The 24,884-nt window shown below is 44.5% G+C and overlaps 1 protein-coding gene across 1 annotated transcript in view; it reads left to right on the top strand.

Annotated features, from left to right (window-relative positions):
• Nucleotides 1-22,935, top strand: part of LOC308327954 (rap1 GTPase-GDP dissociation stimulator 1-B) — a 26,215-nt gene extending 3,280 nt beyond the window's left edge. Inside the window, exons 2-14 of the mRNA XM_080781603.1 lie at nt 4,291-4,398; nt 7,090-7,212; nt 9,624-9,749; nt 10,588-10,716; nt 10,938-11,063; nt 11,517-11,660; nt 13,555-13,686; nt 14,275-14,409; nt 19,287-19,412; nt 20,135-20,274; nt 20,510-20,636; nt 21,675-21,803; nt 22,466-22,935. Coding sequence (XP_080637729.1) covers nt 4,291-4,398; nt 7,090-7,212; nt 9,624-9,749; nt 10,588-10,716; nt 10,938-11,063; nt 11,517-11,660; nt 13,555-13,686; nt 14,275-14,409; nt 19,287-19,412; nt 20,135-20,274; nt 20,510-20,636; nt 21,675-21,803; nt 22,466-22,599 — 1,679 coding nt within the window. The 3' untranslated portion in view covers nt 22,600-22,935. The remainder of the gene's footprint in view (nt 1-4,290; nt 4,399-7,089; nt 7,213-9,623; nt 9,750-10,587; nt 10,717-10,937; nt 11,064-11,516; nt 11,661-13,554; nt 13,687-14,274; nt 14,410-19,286; nt 19,413-20,134; nt 20,275-20,509; nt 20,637-21,674; nt 21,804-22,465) is intronic.
• Nucleotides 22,936-24,884: the final 1,949 nt, after the last annotated feature.

Below are 24,884 nucleotides of genomic sequence, written 5' to 3'. Positions count from 1 at the left end.
TCAACAGACCAGACAGACAGACAGACAGACAGACAGACAGACAGACAGACAGACAGACAGACAGACAGACAGACAGACAGACAGACAGACAGACAGACGGACAGACAGGTTGTGCGCAGACACACATACAGTGTAATCACATCAGCTAATCCCTGGTAAACAGAACAGAAGGCTGATACACACCTTAATCTAATGGTTTTACCACATTTGTGTGTGTGTGTGTGTGTGTGTGTGTGTGTGTGTGTGTGTGTGTGTGTGTGTGTGCGTGCGTGTGCGTGTGCGCGCGCGTGCGTGCGTGTGTGTCCATTTATATATATACGAGCTGGTGATTCCCAACTGGTGGGCCACTGGTGGACACTTTTAGTGGTTTTCCAGGGCCCTGCATGGTGCAGAACAGGCTGATATAACAAGCCTTTTTTGACAGAGCCTTATTAAGGCAGTGGGTTTGTGTTATACAGCCAGCGGATGCACAAGGACAGATGGCACAAGAAAGGAAGAGAGTGTGAGATTGACAGAGAGAGAGAGAGAGTGAGAGAGAGAGAGGGGGGAGGGAGAGAGATAGAGAGGAAGATGCATAATGAAGCCGTAGTGTAATCCTTGTCTGTGTCGTGAGTCGTGACTGCTTGTATTTAAACTCTGTTCTCATTCGGAGAAGAGGAGAGGAGAGGAGAGGAGAGGAGAGGAGAGGAGAGGAGAGGAGAGGAGAGGAGAGGAGAGGAGAGTCTAGTTGTATCAGCCTGTACTGCTCCATGCAGGGCTCTGGAAACCCAGTTGGGAAACACCGGCTCATATATAAATGGCCATAAACGGATACATATAAGTGGACACACACACACACACGCACACACACACACACACACACACACACACACACACACACACACACACACACACACACACACACACACACACACACACACACACACACACACACACACACACACACACACACACACAGTGGTGAAACCATTGGATTCAGGTGTGTATCAGCCTGCAGTCTGCTATTTTCATTCTGTTTACCAGGGATTAGCTGATGTGATTATACTGTACGTGTGTCTGTGCATGTTGTGCACAGACGCGTAGTTGTTTTTTAAGAACACACAGATCAAGTGTGGGACTGAACCATAATAGTTGGATCGCTGAGATTGTGATTTATTGTGAACCTGTCCTCCGTCATACACTGGGATGAATAAGCAGGGTTGTTTTGGCTGTAAATTCAGTACCACTTAAACCCCTCTGTACTTGATGATGAAACGGAGGGGTAGGGGGGCGGGGGGGGGGGTGGTTAGGGGGTGGCAAGTGCCTTCCCGATAAGAGGCCAAAATAATGATGCTCCCTGATGCAGATAATCACATGATGCAGGACAGGATAAACACTAATGTTCACAGCAGACAGTATAATACTGATGCTATGAGCGTCACAGACAGACAGACAGACAGACAGACAGACAGACACTAGCCATGTGCAAGGTGAACTGAGCATCGCCATGGTGACGTCACGAGGTTGACACGCCTCCAGATGTCTCAATGACGTTGGCACGCACAACTGAAGAGGAACACACACACACACACACACGCGCGCGCGCGCAATGCACTGAAATGCCCTGGTATAGATAGAGCTCAGAGTGGAATAGTCTACACAGCGGTTGGTTTTGGTGTTTCGTAAGTAGGGATGTCCCAATCACGTTTTTTTCCTCCCGATCCGATTCCGATCATTACATTTTGAGTACCCGCCGATACAGACTTTTCCAGATCCGATATTTATATATTTTTATGAGCTTGCGGAGTTAGTTCAGTCAGGTATCCTCGAGCGGGTTCATGCTATGCTCAAGGTGACATAAATGTATTCGAGGGATTAATATGCTGCATTACTATGTGGGTGTATACAGTGTTTGCAAGACCCACATGTCATTCGCTGATGTGGCAGTCAGCTGGGCATTTAAGATCACCTAGACTGCATGCTCTTCCTGCCTTCCTTCTGCATGTGGTTCCTGGTTGTTGTTATGCATTGTTTGCTTCCAACCACCACCACCCCAGCGCCACCGGTGGGCTCTGATATTTCCGTTCCCCATGGGTGGTTGTTATTGTATATCTATCTCCCTGCTCTTTATGTTTAATGATGGTGTTTAATTGTGCCGAGCAGGGAGAAAATTGCAGCAGAGCCGAATACCAGATAATATATTATATGTACACTTTCTGATCACGTGATCGGATCGGGACAACCCTAAGGTTAATACACGGTAGCATCAGATAACAGATACAGAATACAGAGTACCTAATGATAAGGTACAGTACGGTGAACAGTAACAGACAGAACATCATTTAGAGCAGTGGTTTTCAACCCTTTTCATATCAAAGTCTGTAATTTATTCGGCATTCGGCACTCTCATATAGGATAGACAACGGTCAAAATCAAAAAAATATTCTACATTCTCTCTGAATGTGTAGACTTCTTGTCAATCAAATATGCAGATTTATTTTTTACAATAATTTAACTCTTGAGAGAGTAGAATTAAACCAAATGGACCCTTGGTTTCATTTTACGCTCTCAAGAGTTAAAGATCTATAAGGGTCCATTTGGTTAATACCAACTCTCCATCATTTAAGCTAGGGACCACCTGGTTGAAAACCACTGGTTTAGATGTTTGTGCACACGATAATATTCTCCTATGCAGATGAGACACCGTGTAGCAGCTTGTACGGTATAGCAGTACGAGATGTCAGCGTAAGCAGAGGTGGCAGTTTGAGCACAGCGAGTGTAGTTCTGTTTGCTGACGCCTCCTGTATTTCTCCAGCAGCCTTCAGTTCAGACCCACCGTTCACTGTGGTGTGTTTATTCAGCATATGACCTACAACACCCACACTCTGCTGGATAGATAGATGCTGTACAGCACAGCACATCAGTGTTGGAAGAAGCACTCGCAGCAAAAGTATTAATACCTGTTCTTGAGTGAAAGCGTGAAAGCGCAAGTGTTGGCATCAAAATATACTTTTAAAGGAACTATAACATGCATTTTAAAACTGTTTAATATTTAATATCATATTGTTTGTGTCCCTCTAACGTATTTCTAATGGTTTGAGCCTCATTCACCACTCTGATATAACCAGTCCTTGCCATTTTCTGATATGCAAATTATTTTTATATTTGAGTCATTATAATACTGATGCTAGATAAACCCAGGCTTGTTTCGGCAATTATTTCCTTGGCTCCTCGTAGGGGGCGGGACTGCGACGCTTAGTTTCTGGACTAATTGGTAATTAATACCAGGGCTGCTGAATGCCACTGCACTCAAGGTTCAAGGTTGTACTTATTGTTACATTCTTGTGTACAGCCAGGTACATAAGAGTAAAACTTATTTTAGTTTGGCTTCATTACAGACAATGCAGCAGCATAGATAACATCAAACAGCAATCACTGCAAACAAAGTGATAGAATAAAGAGTGCAAGAAAGAGCGAACAACGAGTAAAAACAGATTATGTACATGTGCATGTTTTCCCTGTAGTAGCAAAGTTAGGTAAAGCTTTATGGCAAACATCTATTTTTGGTGCATTGCATCAAAGCAACATCAACGCATGGCACATGCTGAGAAAGATATTTCATTGTTTGTTTGTCGTACTGTACGTCATCATACATAAAATAAATCAAGCATTCTAATAAAATAAAAACAAATCAGGCCATCAAAATACTATAACATAAATGCATTTTAACCATGGTTGTTAACTAAATAGAAATACAAAAATGTCACAACTCCTTTTGGAGACTATAACAGCTTCACCTCAGAAGACCCAGGCAGCAGCAGACTGACAACATAAAGTGTTCAACTTAAGACCATATATACCCCCATGGCCCCTCCCACTATAGACCAATTAACGGGGTGATTTACAATGCCTGTTCTGTTCAAATCTGTAAAAATACATTTCCTGGCAAACCTAGAGTCTTGAAGCTCATTTTGGACTCTGCTCTCATCCAGAGCAGCGTACGTTACGGTGAGAGAGACGGAAGTGATATATTGTTTGTTAGCGTTTCCTTGAATAAAGAACCTAACGTTTGTAAAGCTTGCCGTTTCTTTTTGTCCATATACACCCCCCCAAGCGTGCACTCTTGTGGGCATGTACAGCACAATTTGTTGGCTCCCTTGGTCCGTTTTCGTGACAATTTGTGTGGTCACCTTGTCACAGCTTGGGTTACACACACACACATGACGTCACGACACACACACGCGCGCGTGTGTGTGAAGCTCTGAGTGCCATCACTGTGTGGTTCACCATCTAAACCTTAATGTGTTTCAGACTCTCTGGGTGAAGCTCTGAATGCCATCACTGTGAGCTCATCAGAGCTGGGGGACGAGGAACTGAAGCCTCACATAGACACCCTGCTGACCGCTCTGCTGGACAAGAGTGAGTGCACGCACATGCACACACACACACACACACAAACGCAGACACACACTTTTACTGTTGCGGAAACCTCCCTAGACACAGACACACTCTCAGAGTTACAGACCTGTTATTCAGGGCTATATCTATTTATTTGTTTCTGGTAATATTATTGTCCACTCATTTTGTATGTCCGTGGCAGAGGAAAATGTTGACAAAAATGTCCACCACAAGCCAACATGGCGATAGATGACCGCTGAGCAACAGCATTCTATTTGTTTTATGTCAATAGCCTTGAATATACTGTACATCTTTTCCTCCCAGTGCGATGGAGCAGGTGAGATAGGATGTTGATTCGCATACATGATTAGCTATTATTTACATACACGCAAGCAGCTGTCTAGGTCTGTCACGAACAACGTGTCAATTTTCCTGATGATCCATGATCCGTTAATGTACGCATAATTGCAATTATCGATTTCATGTATAGTTTTTGGCTTTGGAACACATTCGAACATTATAAATAATAATGGCATTTCTGTAGTCTTTAGCGTTATTCATAGTCTGGATTTTCGGTGGTGAGGTGACCACCGAACTACAACATGACGTCATGAGCCGCGGTGAAGAGCAAACCACCGCCACCGCCCCAGCCCTTCTCTCTGTTTTTACTCACCACTGCTCAACATTAATTCAGCTCACCTCACCACCGAAAATCCAGACTATGAATGAGCCTTTTGTAAACGGAACATTGCACAGGGCAGATTATGACAAATGACTTCAATATTCAAAGAACTGACTGGCGGTGACCGATATCAATCCATCCATCTTCAACCGCTTATCCTCAGTCAGGTCGCGGGGGCAACAGCTTCACCAGAGACCTCTAGAGTCTAGACTTCCCTCTCCAGAGCAACATTAGTGACTTCCTCCTGGGGGATCCCGAGGCGTTCCACGGCCAGTGAGCCGATCTAATCCCTCCATCTGATCCTTGGTCTGACCCTGGGGTCTCCTCCCAGTGGGACGTGCCTCAAGGACCTCCCTATAGGGAGACACTCGCGAGGCATCCTAACCAGATGCCGAACCTCCAAATCCGAATCAACATATCGATATCAATGATCAAAATAAAACAATAATGTAGCAAAATGTCTTATTTTCTTACAGAAATGTAAAAAGCTGATCTACAACGTCACCACATGCGCGCTGCTTTTTGAAAACATCATGGAGACGATTATGTGAAAGTAATTGCGATCATGTGGAATAATTGCGACGGGGTGATTAAGTGGTGATGGCGCTGCCCTAGAATCACGCCATGTGAAGTGTGGAAGGAAGAGGCAGTGCAGAGAGGCTGATAAAACATCTGCTGCATCTCCTCTGTCTGTCAGGAGGTGTGATTTGGGCTACGAGCCATATCTGTCTCCTTGTCTCTTTCCATGTCTCTCTCCCTATATCTCTCTCTCTTTCTCTCGCTCTCTCTCTCGCTCTCTCTCTTTGTGTCTGCCTCTCTGTCTCTTTCCATGTCTCTCTCCCTATATCTCTCTCTTTCTCTCGCTCTCTCTCTCTCTTTGTGTCTGCCTCTCTGTCTCTTTCCATGTCTCTCTCTCTCTCTCTCTCTCTCTCTCTCTCTCACACACACACACACACACACACACACTCTCACTCTCACTCTCTCAGTATCTAAATCCATCTCTCTCTCATTTCTGTTCATCACTCCCTCGAACGAACGCACACACACACACACACACACACACACACACACACACACAGACACAGGCATACACGCACGCGAGCACACAGAGAACAGATGAAAACGCCACACTTACGTTCCAAGAAGCATGCTGTGTGTATCTGTCATGGTTTTGAAGCCATGCTCCGCCCCCTCTCATCATCATCATCATCCAATAAACACTCTCCATTTCCTAGCTTGCATAATGCACGCACGCATGCTGCACGCATGCACGCACACAGACGCGCTGCACGCACACAGACACGCACCACTGCTTCAGACTAGAGTTCAGATCCAGTTCGTTGGGTTTTCCGGTTCATTATCCTTTCTCTTGGTGTGTGGAGAGGTAGACGGACGGACGAACGTACGGACGGACTATAGGTGCAGCACTAAAAATTATCTGCACAGGGGCACTCATGGGGGTTAATCCGGCCCTGACAGACGGTCCTTTAGGGAGACGTTCTGGTGCTATTTAAAAGAGGAGGTGAGCATGGCCTAGCGGTCCGGGCGCATGCCGCCACATATAGGCTCTGGTATTCGAGTCCCGTTCATGACGACCTTTAGCTGCTTTGTCTGTTCTCACTTGTGACTATCAATAAAGGAACAAATCTTAATATATATATATATATATATATATATAAAGATGACACTATGATTGTTTTACAGAGTGTAGAATATGGCAGCGAAAGGTTGAATTCTACTGGAAAAAGCTTGGAGCTGCTTTAAAGGGCATCAGCACATGAAGGCAGGCAGTGGCACTCCATCGATCACCATGCAGTGACTGAACACTGAGCCACTTGGTGACACATGGCCATAATTTGTCTCCTGCTGGAAACTGACAGGAAAAGAGCATGTTGTTTCCATATGCAGTAATCACATCATGTGCATTTGATTGATCGTGTGTGTGTGTGTGTGTGTGTGTGTGTGTGTGTGTGTGTGTGTGTGTGTGTGTGCCTGTGCGTGTGCGTGTGCATGAGTGTGTCCTTCCACAGAGAAGGGTGTTGCCGAGGATATTGTCCAGAATGGGATTCTTCCGTCATTGGCCCAGGCTTTACGCAGGAAAAGTACACTGACCTGCCAGGTGGCACTGGTGGTGGCAGAGATGGCACGGGAAGGTATATACCATGTTATTGGTTTACGCACGAACGCACGCACGCACACACACACACGCACGCATGCACGTCTTCACCAGTTTAAATAATATAGCTTATTCTGGGCCAGATCTGACTAGTTATGATATGACTTAAGTCGATCGGACTCTCTCCGATTCATCCAGGTGACGTCCATCTAAGACGGACATCCCTGGATGACTCAGATAGAGTCTAAGACGGACCGTCTTAATGGGCAGAATTTCTATTGGTTGAAATCAGGTGATATTCTGGGCCAGATCTGACTAGTCTTGGTTTTACTTGATCTGGCCCCAATCGAGATGAAAATCCTTCGAGACAATAAATATTATTATTATTATTATTATTATTATTAATAGGTGCCTCGGCCTGCCTCCACAGTAAACTGGGAGGCAAAATATATTTCAAACCATGTTTAAGAGTATTATACATTTCCCTGGCCTTTGCATCAAGTTATATGGTGATGGAGAACTCTGTGCCGTGTTCTGTGTCTCCAGAGCTTGCGCTGGAAAGTCGCCAGAGAAAATTAATCTGAGCATTCCGATGTTTATCTTGTTAGGCTGGCAGCCTGGCACCCATGCACCAACACACTGCCAAGTGTCACATTTCTACATGTCGCCCGCACAATGTAAGAGAAAGCTCCCCTCTACCCCGGAGGCCAATGTCTATTCATGAGTCACTCATCTTTATTTTATAACCCTGTGGGCTTGGAAAAACTGCAGTTCATTTCACTTACTGTGGAAAAGGACAAATTATTTAGCTTCAAGATACCGATAATATTTGACGTGCAAACTGCATGGCGGTGTTGTTCGGCCAGATACCTTGTAATCCCCTTATTTTGTTTGCGTTCTTTCTTTTTCTTTTTTCTTCCATCAATTAAGAGCCTATAGTTTTGCACCAAAGGTAGCGAAATTACCCGAACAAACAGCGTGTCTGTCGACTGTGAACTCGATTCTATGGATATTTATTAAACCAATGAAAAGTATTAACCCTAGAACACTAAACATGGGTGATTTTCACCCGGACAATTATATTTTTGTAAATTTCATAATGTTGCTGATGTCTGAGGTGGGTGGGTCTTTCAGTACCTTCATGATGCTCAGTGACATCATAGAAGGTAGGTTTGTTCCCCTGCCCACATCCCTCTTTTTTGTCTACAGGCAGGTATTCGGGTGAATTTCACCCATTAAATCCCATATACTGTACACCCACAATGGACTTTTTATTTATTCATTCTTGTTCTTCACTGGACCATTCTCACATGTCCTAGAAATGGTTCCCAACTTTTTTTTACTACAGTACTACTGTACTGCTGCACTTCAATATTTTGATGAGAAATATGTTTTATGGAATATTTCACATTGGGTAAAATAAATTTAGTGATACCAAAAAATATGTTTAGTGGTCTCTAGGGTTAAGAGCTTGTGACTAAATATTAACTGTATACGTTGAACACATTTTTCCCCGTTTCCTGAAAATACAAGTACGTTAGGTTATGGTAGGGCAAACAAAACAAGAAGAGTGGACTTCTCTCTTTCTTTCAGAACCCCGTGGGCTTCAATGCCGCTTGAAAGACCGGCTTGATTGATTCCCTCCCCCGTGCAGGGTGCGATGCGGTGCCGGGTTTTAGTTGGCCTCTCTAATGAAGCCCCCCGTGAACAAGTCCTCCACGCTCAAAATAATCATGACAAAAAAACAAACCAAGCCTTGGAGTTTTTTTCTCCAAGTGCTGTTTGTGCGACAGTGCGACGCATTGTAGACTTTTATACATTTGAAAACTTTAAATGAGACGTTGTGCATAATAAGTATAGCCTACTTTAACTTTTTGTACTTGTATTGTATAGTGGGGAGTCTGTCCCCGTTACAATGCACTATAGACCCCTGGGAGATGGAGTCTGTCCCTGTTATAATGCACTAGACCCCTGGGAGATGCATGGAGTCTGTCCCTGACTGTTACAATGCACTATAGACCCCTGTGTACTATATGTAAACTCATTTCCATTTTCCAGCCATTCAGTTGCAAAAAGAATCGATCGAACCCATGAACTTGTGGTGCAAAAGGCGAGACGCGAGAGCTCTACCGTCTGAGCTATACCCGGACATTCGTAACAGACTTGTATAGCAGAGTAGTAAAACATTTGAGTGCGTTTTCTTCCCACCACAGCCAGTGACGCGCCACAGAGATATAGTACAGCTGCATTTTCACTTCAGCAGCACCTTGAGAATGTGTCCTTAGCTGACTGTTGTTTTCACCTTGTTCTGCCTATACGTGGTCCTAGCAGGACTATCAGTCACTTTAACTATGCTGTCATTGACTTGACATCCCCACTAAACCTGTGACAATGTTTTGAATACATGGTGTGCGTGTGTGCGTGCGTGTGTGTGTGTGTGTGTTGTAGCGGCGGTGAGGGATTCGTGCATCGAAGCGGGCCTGGTGACAGCTCTGGTTCCTCATCTGAACAGCGAGGACCAGGAGATGCTGCTGAACACCGGAAGAGCCATCGGACGGATCTGCTTCGACAACTGTAAGTGGTGATGATGATGACGATGATAGTTTGTGATGATCCACCTTTTCCATTTCATTTAATATCAGCACCACTGATCAGGATTTAGAAGACATTTTGTAGAATCAGTTCTCAGGTCTAAATGTCATTTAGACCATGCTTTATTGTCACATCACAGTTTGACGAGTTTAACAGTGAGTGAAATTAGTTTTTGTGCATATAGTTCCCAAAGTTTCATTTTTTCCAACAAGTAACAAACGGAAGAGGGAAGGTCAGGACTCGATCAAGGCAGGACAAAAACATTTGAGCTTTTACCACAAAACGTACAAGTAAAGGGGTTTCCCCTCACATCAGATATGGACAAGCCTTTGCATATTTACACATATGACCTGAGATAAGATATACTCTTTTTGATACAGAGATAGTCAAGACTTCAGGACAGGAGAAAAACTGTTTTTTTTTAATCCAAAATGAGGGTATGTCTAAAATAAATCTGAAATGTAAATATGAAATAAATGCTTAAACATGTAGCTAGGTGTACTGTTAGAGTCCACAGAAGTGAACCTTTCAAGCCTGTTTTCTCAACTCGCTGTTTTCTGTAAGCCATATCTCCAAAACTGGTGGGTCAAACTGAACAATCAATATGTCAATTTGAAGCTATGATTCCCTGCTTTCGTCTTTCATATGACATGAAAAAAACAAAGATGAATAATAATCCAATGATTGTCTCCCATTCACGGTGGTGACGATAATGTCGATGATGATGACGATGACGTCATACCTCCCTTCCTTCCTCTGTCCCATCCCTTCCTCACATCCTTCCCTCCCACCCCCCCCCCCCCCCCCCCTCCCCTCCCAGCGACCCAGCAGGATGAGTTGGTGGAGAGTGGAGTGATACCCAGACTGGTGACCATCATGAGGCAGTACCCCCAGAACGACCCACTGGTCAACGTGTGCCTGCTGGCCCTCTGCAACCTGGCCGATATGGGTCAGTGCTACTGGACCAATGATATGCCTTGATGCAACCTGACTGATGTGTCCCTGACCAATGATATGCCTTGATACAACTTGACTGATATGTCCTGGACCAATGATACTGTATGCATTAATATACAACCTGGATGATATGTTCTGAGCAGAACGTGGCAGATGTTTTAACGGTGTGTGTGTGTGTGTGTGTGTGTGTGTGCGCGCGCCGTGCATGCGTAGACTCGGCCAGGGAGGCGCTAGCAGAGCAGAACGTGGCAGATGTTTTAACGTTCCAGCTGAAACGGGCGCCTGACGCCGAGCGGAGACACGTCATCCTGGAAGTACTGGGAGCGCTGGGAGAGAGTGGTACGCGCACGCACACACGCACACTCACGTGCGGCAACGCACACTTTTTAGCCCCAAATTCTGTTTACAATCAGCATGACTTAAGAATTCTTCATAAAGGGTCAATTTCAACGCATTTTCTTTTGTTCTTATGATAACTCTTAGTAGTCAGTTAGTTAGTAGTTAGTAGCTTGTTGTGGAGACTAGTTACACCTGCATGTGAAAGACAACAATTGTATAAAGTTTGTGCAGAACACAACATCTGAACATGGTTCACCTTCATATTTTATATTTCATGTAAATATGGATGACAACGGACTCTTTCTAACTTTCTCACTGTTTATTATTTCTATTTTCACATTGACACTTGGAGAATGACGCTGTTGCATTGTTGTGTTGCTAATGCATTGAAAACAAACGCCTGTCTGTCTTTCTCTTGCTCCCTGTGTCTCTGCCTGCCTGCCTGCCTGTCAGACGTGCTGAAGCTACAGTTTGCTGAGTCGGGGGTCCCGGAGTCTCTGTCGGAGATGATCCGGGGACTGCAGGGGGGCTCGGACCCTCACGACCTCTGCAGCATCAAGATCGCCTCCAACCTCATCGTGTCCCTGCTTCTGGGAGGTGAGCCGCACTATAGCTAACCACTAGTAACACTAGTTGTACCACCTCATTGACAGCGACACCCTGTAGTTGTACCACCTCATCGACAGCTGGGACAAAACTGTTCCAACCCACCCTCTATGGGGTTCCCAACCAGTGTTGTTTTTGTCTGAAACTAATACGAAAAATGTTCATCCACTACCTTTTTTCATGGACGAAAACTGAATGAAAAATAAATTAAAACTAAGCTATGATGGCTAACACTAAATAATAATATATTGACAATTTCGTCAAGAAATAAAAATTAGACTAAAATGTTAGGAAGGGACTAGTGGACAAGAGATCCAGTATAAGTCATTTTACATTTGGTTGCATGCTGAAAATAGCCGAGCTCACAATGTGTCGCAGTGTGACGCATTGGGAGCTTGTAGATCGTACATCAATGTTTTTAAAACACACACAGACAATGCACAATAGCAGCATTGTACAAATCACAAGAGTATCACAAGAAAGAACATCAATTGCAATCAGAAAAGGTATATGAATATAAAAAGTACAAGAGAGTATTCACAATGAATAGTATCACATGATAAGTAATAAGTATAACAGACGAGAGGTCAAGAAGTTCCTTCCCCCCCTAAGAGCTATATGAACTATGTGGCGGTTGTTCAGTAGAACAATTGAAGTGGGAAGGAAAGACAGTTTGAAGCGGTTGCTCTTGCAACGGCACGCTCTATTAACGTCTGCCAGAGGGTAACAGCTCATACTCTGAAGATAATATATGTGAAGGATCAGACAACACTCTATTTGACAGACTGAGCACCGTTTTCTCAAAGATTGTCTGAAGAGAATATTTCCTACCAAAATACCTTCATGGCTGTTTTTTCCATTTTAGCTATTCTTGATTTGTGTCCCCCGGCCAAAAACGTTGAGAACCCCTGCTCTAGGGGACCAGTCGAAATTTAGGAAATGGGGGGCCTGGAGGACAATAGGGGAGGGTAATGGTATTTTATAGCATTTCCTCCAGGGGTACCACTACATACATTTCCATTTGTCCCTAGCCCACCCAGAATTAGAACATCACCAGACTTCTCAGTAGGCGGAGATCTCTTAACCTATTTTGGGGCGGGAACCCCTTCTGTTGAAAAATAGCAGATCTACAAGCTCATAGCGCGGCACCGAGTGCCGCACTATGAGATTGTAGGTCTGCTATTTTAGAAAAATCGTGAAAATGTGCCTGAAATCTTTGAATATATATTCTTTCAGATGGTCCTTTTTAGCTCAAATCTTTGCTTCTGGGAGGTCCCTGGTTACAACATATTTTTAGATGGGGGTCTGCAGCCATGACACGAAATAGTTTGAGCACCATTGACATAGAAATATGGGTTTTTCCAGAAAACTGTCATGATTTAGAAGACATTTTTAGAATCTAGTCTCAGTCTATAGCATCCCAAAACTCAAGACTGTGGAATAATATGGTTTTCTGCCTTGGGGAGACTAAGGGGGTTACGTCACGATTCTGGCTCATGCTGGACACTTCACTGGTGCCCGGGAGGCGACCCGGTGACCTTCTGATTACCCAACAGCCTCTCCACTCCGACCCGGTGACCTTCTGATTACCCGACAGCCTCTCCACTCGCCCCCGAATCATATACGCTCCCCCGCTGTGGACACCGTGAACAATGTCCTTCTGTGTAATCACACAGATGACGACGGCGCGGCAGTGCTGGCTGAAGCACTTTTAATCAAGCACAATCTAACTGATTGACCCTAATGATGATTTGGCTGCTGCAACAATTATTGCCTGTGTGTGACTGTGTGTGACTGTGTGTGTGTGTGTGTGTGTGTGTGTGTGTGTGTGTGTGTGTGTGTGTGTGTGTGTGTGTGTGTGTGCGTGCGTGCGTGCGTGCGTCAGATGAGTCCATGCAGAAGTGTTTCGGGGAGGGGACAGGCATGGTGTACCAGGACGTCCTGTCATGGCTCCAGTGCTCCAACACTCAGCTCCAGCTGTCCGGAGCTCTGGCCATCGCCAACTTCGCCAGGAACGGTGAGATGGTCGCGAAACTCATGGGCGCAGATAAACCGCTAAAAAAATGTATCCGGAAACTTCATTTCAGTCTATTATTTCTCCTCTGTATATCGTTGGGAAACCTCATTTGTGATTACTAGTCACCTTTTATATAATTTTTTTTGCCACAACTTTTTGGAACCCATTTTTCACCAGGTGCCAATTGCCTAAACTGTAATCCTGGGCGCTACTCTCTCTCTCTCTGCCAACCTGGGGAGAGGCCCGAACTGAGCTCATGCTTCCTTCAATGCATGAGGAGTGAGCAGGCCGCTTCTTATCGCCTGACGTCTTATCACCCTGCGTCCTGCGGGGAAACTCCCTGAGGACGTACTGTATGGTGTGTGGAAGGAACATGTTATTCCACCCAACGATATAAAATGCAATACCTGGTGTTATTGAAGGGGAGAAATAATCGACCGAAAAAAAGTTTCCAAACTGTTTTTTTATGGGAGTTTTTATATTGTTTTAAGACATCACTGTATTATGCTTTTGTATAATTAAAGTAAGTCACAATTGTACTTTTAAGTACAATTGCAGTAAGTAAACGTACTTGATTCCTCTCCTCAGACAGCAACTGTGTGAAGATGTTGGATCTGGGCGTGGTTCCTCACATCCTCAACCTGTTGGAGCAACACGTGGACGAAGGAGACGTCTCTGTTCAACATGCTGGACTGAGTGCACTCAGAAACCTGGCCATCCCAGGTATGACTGACTGACTGACTGACTGACTGACTGAAACGTTTAACCGGCAAAATAAAGAATCAGATGTGCCTTCTATTTCGACAGGAACACTGACCCGTTCCCTCATCTCCCTCAGTCAGCACTCCTGCCACTCCCGCCTGCCTTCCATCAACCTAGCCTGACATTTCTATTTCGTTTCACTCCATTATTCAGTACATAATTTACGTTTTTAATGGGCATGGCTAGCGGTTCAGGGGCTGGAGCGAGTCAACCAATCAGTATGTAAAGCCTGCTCTTAACCGGATCCTTTCACAGCCTCGTGTCGTGGGTAATGCCGCTCCCGAGTCCCAGCCAGCGACTCCTCCTGAGAGTCAATTTATTCCCAGTAAATACGATTGATTGATTGATTGATTGATTGATTAACAGTTTGCAGAATTACAGTACATTTAAAGTACAACTCAATACAAAAACTGACACCATAAAGCATTACACTTTTTACAATAGGGCCCACCATTTTCAGTTCATCAAAACATTTAGAGACGTACGAGGGTATATGCTGTGAAGTAGTTACAGAGACACTATGTTGGCCGGCGCTGCACAGTGGCGACGGGTGCCTGCAGCTCATCAGGATTGTTTGTTTATTTGTTTATTTGTTTTTTCTTATGTTCACTGGGCACTTTGCTCAGAGTAGACACCGGTCATAGAACCACTACTTGTATTTGGAACAACCAAATCTGGCTACAATGCATCTAGCCATTGTCGTGTATATTGCTGCTTATGCCATCTACCTGCTGCTGCCGAGGGCGCTGACATTAAACACCGCTGAACACAGCGCCACGGGGGGCCACCTGGTTCTCCGCTACGGCTATGAACAGCTATGTCAGCTGAGGGAATACAGCGATCGTGGCAACTTTCCACTTAATGTACCGGAGGAATGCATGAAGAGAGATCGCCGCCGATCACCAACACGGAAAAGGGGCCGAAGAGGAGGGGTACGGCGGAGAGTTCGCAGCCGCGGCTCAAGGCCACCACTGCCGACAATACTCCTCGCAAACGTGCGCTCTCTCCCGCAGCAATACGACCAGCTACAAACTGCGGTGAGATACCTCTCCGAGTACAGGGAAAGTTGCTTGCTTTGTTTCACTGAAACGTGGCTTAATGACACGATTGTTAGTGATTCCATCCGTATTCCAGGGTTCAGTGAACCTATTAGACTTGACCGAGACCTTGAGGTAACGCAGAAAGAAACGGGAGGAGGAGTGTGTATTTTTGTGAATGAACGGTGGTGCAGGGATTACACACTGAGAGACTCCTATTGTTCAGAAGACATCGAACTTCTTTCTGTCTCATTTAGACCGTTTTACCTGCCAAGAGAATTTGGTCAGATTTTCGTTACACTGGTCTATATTCATCCCCGTGCGAATATGAAGGCAGCCGCGGGGGTAATATATGAGACAATATCCAAACAGGAGAATATCTCTCCTGACTCGCCCAAGTTCATACTGGGGGACTTCAACGGATGTCCGCTTAAACAGACACTGCCCAATTTCTACCAATACGTGACATGCCCAACAAGACGTGAAAAGACTCTTGATTTATGCTTTGGAAATATAAAGGACGCGTACGGTAGCCACCGAAAAATGGAGCTCGGGAGCTCCGATCATAATGCGGTCCACCTGGTCCCACGTTACAAACAGAGACTCAAAACAAGCAAACCTGAAGTGAAAGACATTCTAAAGTGGAGTGAGGAGTCACTCGACTGTCTTAAGGGGTGTTTTGATTGCACTTTATGGGACATGTTTAACGACACATGTGCTGATCTTGATGAACTTAACTCTGTTGTAACGCAATACATACAGTTTTGTATAAATAGCGTTATACCATCCAAACGGATCAAAGTGTTTCCAAATGACAAACCATGGATGAATAAGGAAATGAAAGAAGCATTATATAGGAAAAAACGTGCTTTTGAACAAGGGGATCTAGTTCAAGTGAAATTAATTCAGAAAGAGATCAAACGGATAACTAGTGAATGTAAACATAACTACAAACTTAAAATTGAGAGGCAAATGAGGGATACCAATGTACGTCAAGCCTGGAAGGGGTTGTATACAATGGTAGGAATAAAGGAAAAGAAAGAGGTCATCAACACTAGTGATGATATGTCTTTTGCCAATGAGCTAAATATCTTTTATGGCAGATTTGATACTTCAGACTTTTCCACTGAACGCAATCTGTTAAGGGAACAATTCAGCAGTAGTGAGTCAATTACTATTACAGAGGAGGAGGTGCGTAGAACCCTCAATAGAATTAACCCACGCAAAGCACCGGGTCCCGATGGGATAAGGGGTTATGTGCTTAAGGAGTGTAGGGAGCAGCTCAGCCCTGTACTGAGACACATGTTCCAGGTATCGCTAGATACACACTATATACCAAAAGCGTGGAAGACCTCGCTTATAGTTCCAGTGCCGAAAATGTCTAATCCCAAAGTCCTTAACGACTATCGGCCAGTTGCCTTGACATCATTGTTAATAAAAAGCTTGGAGCGCATTATCTTAAATAACCTCCTTAATAATGTGCAACATGAAATGGACCCCTTGCAATTTGCATATAGAAAGGGGAGGGGCACTGATGATGCTCTTCTTCTTATGCTTAATAAAATCTACTACCATCTAGATAAACCTCAAAAGAAACGATATGCTCGAGTACTCTTTGTAGACTTCTCCTCTGCGTTTAACACAATGAGACCTCATATTTTGATGAGGAAACTATTTGATATGGGTGTTAACACCAATATCATCAGGTGGGTGGAGTCATTCCTGACTGAGCGGGTACAACAGGTCAAGGTGAATAAAGCAATATCTCTCCCCATTACGACCAACACGGGGGCTCCACAAGGGAGCGTGATTTCACCAGTACTGTTCACGCTGTACACAAGCGACTGTAGGAGTGAGTCAGATAACACCTGTATTGTTAAATTCGCAGACGACACAGCTATTGTTGGTCTGATTGAGGATGATGAGATAAGCTATAGAAGAACAGTGGACGAGTTTGCCGGTTGGTGCAGGAGTAACTCCCTCCAGCTTAATATCAAAAAAACTAAGGAGGTCATATTGGACCTTAGGACTGGTGCCCATGCACACCAGGAAATAGTCATTGGTGGGGATGGGGTAGTGATGGTGGACGAATATAAGTACTTGGGTACAACGATTGATTCCAAGCTGACATGGAATTCCAACACTCATTCCATCTACAAGAAAGGTCAGCAGAGGCTGCATTTTATGCGCAGACTGAGACAGTATAACGTTGAAAAAAATATCATGGCACTCTTTCATCGATCCTTTGTGGAGAGTGCATTGACATTTTGTTTTGTTTCATGGTATGGCTCATTATCACTGGTTAATAAGAACAAACTCCATAAAATCATCAGCGTGTCCAGCAAAATAGCTGGGGTACGATTTGAGAGTATGACCTCAATGTATGAGACCCGGGTACTCAGGAAGGGGAAAGCCATTACTAGGGACAACACACACCCGTTACACAGCCAATACCATCTTTTACCATCAGGGCGACGGTATATGGTACCTTCCCTGCAGGCTAGGGCCTCAAGATCATTTGTTCCCATAAGTATAGGACTTATGAACAAGCAGGCCCCATCTCAGTTCCGTGTGATGTGATGCCTCTTGGAACTATGACTGGTGGCCTTCTGTTGGCACTGTTTCTTTATTGTCTATGTACTGTCTGTGATCTGTTTGTTTGCATGTTTTATGTATATCCTGATGACTGCTGTGCACAAAACAAATTTCCGAAAGGACAAATAAAGTATCTATCTATCTATCTATCACAACTATATAGTCAAAAATAAATCATCATAGGAGGTAAAAAAGGAAAAGAAACATATACAGTGAGGGGAAACAGGGGTGGGTGGGGGATTCAGATTTTACGGCTGTTGGTAGGGCGTTCCACATTTTGGTGGCATAGGAACGAAATTAATTTAATCCTTGTTTGTGCCGAATCTGGGTTGCACATGGTTTGTTGAACTCCCTCTGGTGTTGTGGGTGTGGACTTTGTTGACATTAAGGAAGTGGTATCTTGGTGGTGTAGCGAATCTTGTGGACCAGACCCATTGCAAGGTGCTGTACTCGCTGTCGTCAACCCTAAGCCATTCCAGCCAGTCAAAGGGTCGAGTCGTGCTATACGGCTTTTTTGCAACCTATGTTATTTTAGTCTCATTCTCTTCTCCGGTGCCCCAGTTACCTCACTCACCTGCACCTCCTTAACAATAAGTTACATATAGTGCTGCTTTCATTAAAGGCTAACATTCCGGTTGTATAAACTATTTGGACTAGAGCAATAGTAATTTTATTGATCATTCATTGAAATGAAATAACAACAATGTTTACATTGTTGTTATTTCAATTATATTATAATTGAAGAGTAGGGTTTAACCTGGATGTTTAGCTTTAATAAAATAAAAAGATATATAATTATAATTATAATCCTACTTAACTCAAACTAGCGAAAAAACAAAAACTACAATAAAAAAAACAACATTTCAGTTAACTGGGGAAAATAATAATAAAAAAAGCTAAACTATAATGACCTTGGCCCACACACGTTGCCACACACAAAGACACAGACTAACACGAGGACACTGACATTGTGGAAAACTTGCAAAGTATAACGGTTTATGCTGTCAACAATTTATTTCTGTTCCTTGCTGTGTGTTACAGGCAGCAACACGATGATCTCTGTTCCTTGCTGTGTGTTAGGCTACAGGCAGCAACAAGGCATCTCTCTCTCTCTTCCTTGCAGACAGCAACAAGTTGATCTCTCTCTCTCTCTCTCTCTCTCTCTCTCTCTCTCTCTCTCTCTCTCTCTCTCTCTCTTCCTTCCAGGCAGCAACAAGGTGCGCATGCTGGAAGACGGGGTGACGGGGAGGATCAAAGGGCTGCTGCGCTCAGACATGCCTCCGGTGCAGTTCAAACTGCTGGGCACGCTGCGCATGATGGTGGACGGACAAGGTAATAATAATATAACGTGATGGTAAAGGGCTGTGGCTGTGGCTCAGGAGGTAGAGCAGGTCGTCCAATGATCCGTGGGTCGGCGGTTCGAATCCCGGCACCTTCTGTCCACATGTTGAAGTGTCCTTCGTGGCCAGTGGTGTGTGAATGTGGGAAGTGAGGACGCTGGCGTCGACTGTTTGTCGCTTCACCTCCCAATGTATGAATGAATGAACCGTTGTAAAGCACGTTGAGCACTTGGAAAATCGCTATAAAAATGCAATTCATTATGATGGTGGACCAGGGTACAACAACATACATATCCATACAATGTGTGATAACTATGAAAAAGCTACTCCTGTGGAAGGGTTATCATATATTAATTTGCCCTTTTTACCCGTCTGTGTAGGTTTTGACGACCGTGCAGACTAATGCAAAGGTTACACTGCAATGTAGATGTTATTTAGACAGATGCTATAGAGCGTCGCAGTCCCGCCCCCGACGAGGGCCCGGGAAATAATTCCCTGTTATTTTCCCCATAGACTTTTCAAAAAGTATTTATTTAAAGATGCTTACGCCGCGGACAAAACCAACTCTTGTTGTGACAAATCATGACAATAAACAATAATTAGTAAGACGGAAAAAAAGGCGGGGTATACAACACTTTTTGTTTTGTTTTACTTCTTACTAATTATTTGTATGTGTTTATTGTTTATCTCTCTCTCCCTCTCTCTCTCTCTCAGAGGAGGCAGCCACAGTGCTGGGTAAAGATGAAGAGTTGCTGACTCGTGTCATGGAGTGGTGCGAGGCCAAAGACCACGCCGGGGTCAGAGGAGAAGCTAACCGTCTGCTGGCTGCCCTCATCAGACACAGCCGCAACCCTGTGAGTCGCACGCACGCACGCACACACACACACACACACACACACACACACACACACACACACACACACACACACACACACACACACACACACACACACAAGCTTAATCTCACAGAAATAAGTTAATAACTTGACACATGCACACACACACACACACACACACACACACACACACTGCACACACACCAGTTCATTACGACGCCTTATTGAGAGTGACTTCTTCCTCTCTGGACAGGAAGTGATCCGTGCCGTGACCAAAGCGGACGGGGTGCGACACCTCATCTCCATGGCAACCAGCGAACACGTCATCATGCAGAACGAGGCCCTGGTCGCCCTGGCCATAGCGTCTGCTATCGACATGGGTGAGAGAGAGACACCCACCATGATGGTGTTTCTCACTGTGAGAGAGAGACACTGTCTCACTGTGAGAGAGAGACACCCCGCCGTGATGGTGTTTCTCACTGTGAGAGAGAGACACCCACCATGATGGTGTTTCTCACTGTGAGAGAGAGACACCCACCATGATGGTGTTTCTCACTGTGAGAGAGAGACACCCACCATGATGGTGTTTCTCACTGTGAGAGAGAGACACCCACCATGATGGTGTTTGTCACTGTGAGAGAGAGCCGTGATGCTTCAATGCTGTTGCTAACCGATGTGTGTTCTCACTGCGGTTTCTTCAGGGCCCACTTGGGAATCTCAACGCCGTTCGCGCCGGCCCACCCGTCAGACCACTTTAAACACATTTCGAGCCATACCCGTATCAATACGGGTTACGAAGGTTATCTCTTGACTGCCACGCCCGTAAATATATACGGGTTACGACACCCGTTTACGGCAGGCTTCTTACGGCAGCCGCCTATGGCCTGAAACGGCGCCATCTTGAAACGAACGAGAGAAAACAAACCTGTTGAAAAACGGTCATCCGATCTCCATAGAATCCCATAATGGCCGCGATCTTCAGCGGAGTATATCTCGGAATTAATCCTCAGATTTGGTGAAATGAGAAAAAGTATGATCTTAGGATATGCCAATACAATAATCGTGCTTCGCTCCGGTTAGCATAGTATCGTCTTGCATGCTAACTTGGGATTGAGCGACGGACAGGTCTTACGTCCGGTCACAGGACCCGCGCTTTGTAGTTTTTTGTAGTTTTCGCGTGGCAAGGGCTACTGAGGTGCCCGAAAACATGCCGGCACGGAATGTGAGTTGTAAATGATAGTACGTCTGTAGACGTAACAAGCCACAATCATGTGAACAAGAAATGCACTTTCTGTTTACTTCTGTCTCTCGCTCTGGGTGTGTGTGTGTGTGTGTGTGTGTGTGTGTGTGTGTGTGTGTGTGTGTGTGTGTGTGTGTGTGTGTGTGTGTGTGTGTGTGCACGCACTGACATGGTGCAGAGTCTTTGCGTGATCCGTTCCAAGAAGCCAAACTGCTGCCCACATTGCAGCAGATGCTGGAGGACCCTGCGGGCGCAGTGGAGGTCAAGTTCAGCGCTCTAGGGGTCATCTGCAGCATGGCCAACTCTGGTACGTTCCTTTCTACACTTCGGACCAACATGTGCACGCAGTGTGTGTGAGGGACAACTAAATCACTCAAACCAGTGGTGATTTCAGCGATTACAACTAACGAAACAACCTTTTTTCAACTAAATAAAAATCACACGCGTGTGAAGTGAGGGGCTAATTGTTTAATCCAGGGTTCCACCACGTGTAATACGCTAAACCTGCTATTTGTTTAATGCGTTTAATTCGCCGTTTTAAAATAATAAAAAATGAATAGCGGATTTGTCCCGGACCTGCAGTGACGAGGCCGTCGCGTTATGATGACGAAACCGGAAATCAAGTCATCCTCTGGATGACTGGGGTCCTTGAAATTTAAATGGTTCAGAGTCACTGCTAGAGCCGTCCCTGGCATATCTTTTTAAATGGGGGTCTGCGGGCTCATAAGTGTTCATTTGGGGGTCCTTGACATGAAAAGGTTTGAGAACAGATGCTAGATTTATTGTTTTCCTGGTAAACAATTGTTGTTCTCTCTCTGTAATCTACCGATGTGAATTTTTAACTCGTCCCTCTATCTGTCATCAATCATCGTGCAGGTGTGACTATTTAACTCGTCCCTCTTATCTGTCATCAATCATCGCGCAGGTGTGACTATTTAACTCGTCCCTCTGTCATCAATCATCGTGCAGGTGTGATGAAGGAGGAGATGTTGGGGATGAACATGAAGGAGAGCCTGGCTAAACTGACCCACCACTCCAGCCCCAAGCTGTCGTCACAGGCCTCCTCGGTGCTGGCCCTGCTCGGCGTCGGCGACGGCAGCTAGAAGTGACAACTCAACCGCACTCAACGCCGCTTCACTGCAAACAACAACAACAGCAACTAAAACGTATCATCTTTTATTCCAGAGGTTTTCAACCTTTTTCATTATTGTTTTGTTCATTATTTCCATTATTTGTTCGGCATCTGAGCCACGTACGGACCACCGTGTGATTTAGCCTCGCAGACCCAAAACTAAAGAATATTTATTTTGTTATCATTGGATACGATTTTGTCCCACAATTCTATGCTGTATTGAAGTGGCACAATGGGAGAGATAACAGGCACAAACATCAGATAAAAATAACAATTCTTCTACAAATTTAAATAAATTAAGTGTGCAGATGATAAAAGGGTTTATTAGAGTTAAAGATCTATAAAGGTTCATTTGGTTACCAACTCCATCATTTAGCTGGGGACCACCTGGAACCCCCTCAAGGACCACTGGTTGAAAACCACTGTTTTGAGGCATCTCAGATCAACTTATCTTCCTGCCACTGTATGGACCGTATTGCTTGTTTCGAGACCTTTTTCTTCACTCTGTTTGTTTATCTGGGAGGGGACAGCACACATCGATGGGAGGGGACAGCACACATCGATGGCCGCGGCGTATACGGAAGCAATACGTACGGTTGAGTTAAGGACGCAGTGTCAATATGTGGCAAGAATGTCTCATTTCAACCCGTAGTCCCTTTTTGCTTCCTTTGCAATTTGCAGCGATATTTTATTCTAAAACAAATCGCACTCGTGTGAAGGGAGCGCCCCCCTGTATCTATATCGGCCACATGGACGTCTTACGTCGTCATTTAGTGCCCTACAACAAACATTAAAGTCCATAGACTTGCCTTGGCAAACGATTCACGTCATTCAAGTGCTCTGAACAAACCGACCTGGGTGGTCCGCGAAGTCCCGTACAGTAAATTATTATGAAATCACTTGCTAAGCTTTGGTTTGTTTTTGCAGTGCTCTGCTGTAGGCCTCGCTGTCGCACAAACACATTTTAACTCTAGACTCGTCCCAATCCGTCCCATGTTCAATACGTGTCCAAAAATTAAAACATCGTATCCAATGAGCATACGGGGCCTAATGTGTAACTACTATTCTGGCATCGCAATCTTGTAGTGCGACATCATCTGTGCTTATTTAACTCAGAGAGTGTGCTCTGTCCTGCAGGCAGGGTCCATTTTGATTCCACGGACCACAGACACTGAGAACCACGGCTGTATGCCAATAAAAAAAATCACACCTGTAATGTGAAGCGAGGGGCGCTCTTATCATTATACATGTTCATACATCATCTCATGAACAGCTGATATTTATGATTGGTTAGCCGATTTGCTCGTCTACACATGGCGTAAATTTACCCTTCATTGTCAATGACATTTAATGTTTGTGTTGCATTTAATGTTTGTGTTGCCACAAATTTACGTCATATTTGACGGACATATGACCTAATTTCTCCTTTCATTGTCAATGGCAAATATGAGACAAAGTGTGGGGACAAAAGCTGTATATAGGAGAGGCTAGTGCCCCTCAAAAGAAATCACACCCGTATGAAGTGAGGGGCGCTCTTATCATCATACATCATCTCATTCCGGCCAATCACAATTTGCGTCCTCACCTTTGTCTGCAATGTTTGTGTTTACACAATATTTGTGATTACACAATGTTTGTGTTTACACAAACCCTCAAAGCTGCACATGGGAGGGGCTTTCGCCACCTCAACAATTTCAAAGTTTTGCATCTGACAATATTGTGTTAACCTAGAGAAGCACAAGGTGAATAAGCCACATGCTGTACATGCACATTATGTCACACTGCTGGGCTACCATCAGACATTTCTATATGTATACAACAATATATACAAACTAATTATGTGTATAATAGCTGCTCTATCTATTACAAAGCAATTCTGTGTCAATTGCAGTGTTTCCCAAACGTTTTAGCCCGAGACCCTTTTTTGTGTCTCCCCGTGATCCAAACGTACCAAAATACATTATGAATGAATCACTTATAGGCTTCATTTACATTATGAATGAATCACTTATAGGCTTCATTTACAAAGAAAAAAAGGCAGAAAATCTAAACGGTTCGGGATGAGAGCTATAGTTGATGTTGATTGGCTATTTTCACAATTTTATAACACTTTTGAATTGTTTTGAATTTCCATTGTTTATTTCTTAAATATTTTAGGAGCCCAGATGTTCTTGTCTTTTTGGAAAATCAGTTGACATTTGTTTGGTCCATATTAATGGACGTCCCTGTGACGTCCATTAATATGCATTGTCCTGT

This window comes from Protomyctophum bolini, assembly GCF_963924005.1.
Source record: "Protomyctophum bolini genome assembly, chromosome: 14".
In the NCBI taxonomy this organism is placed as follows: Eukaryota; Metazoa; Chordata; class Actinopteri; order Myctophiformes; family Myctophidae; genus Protomyctophum; species Protomyctophum bolini.
Note: the sequence above shows the minus strand (reverse complement) of the source record. Positions and strands in the feature narration are given on the sequence as shown.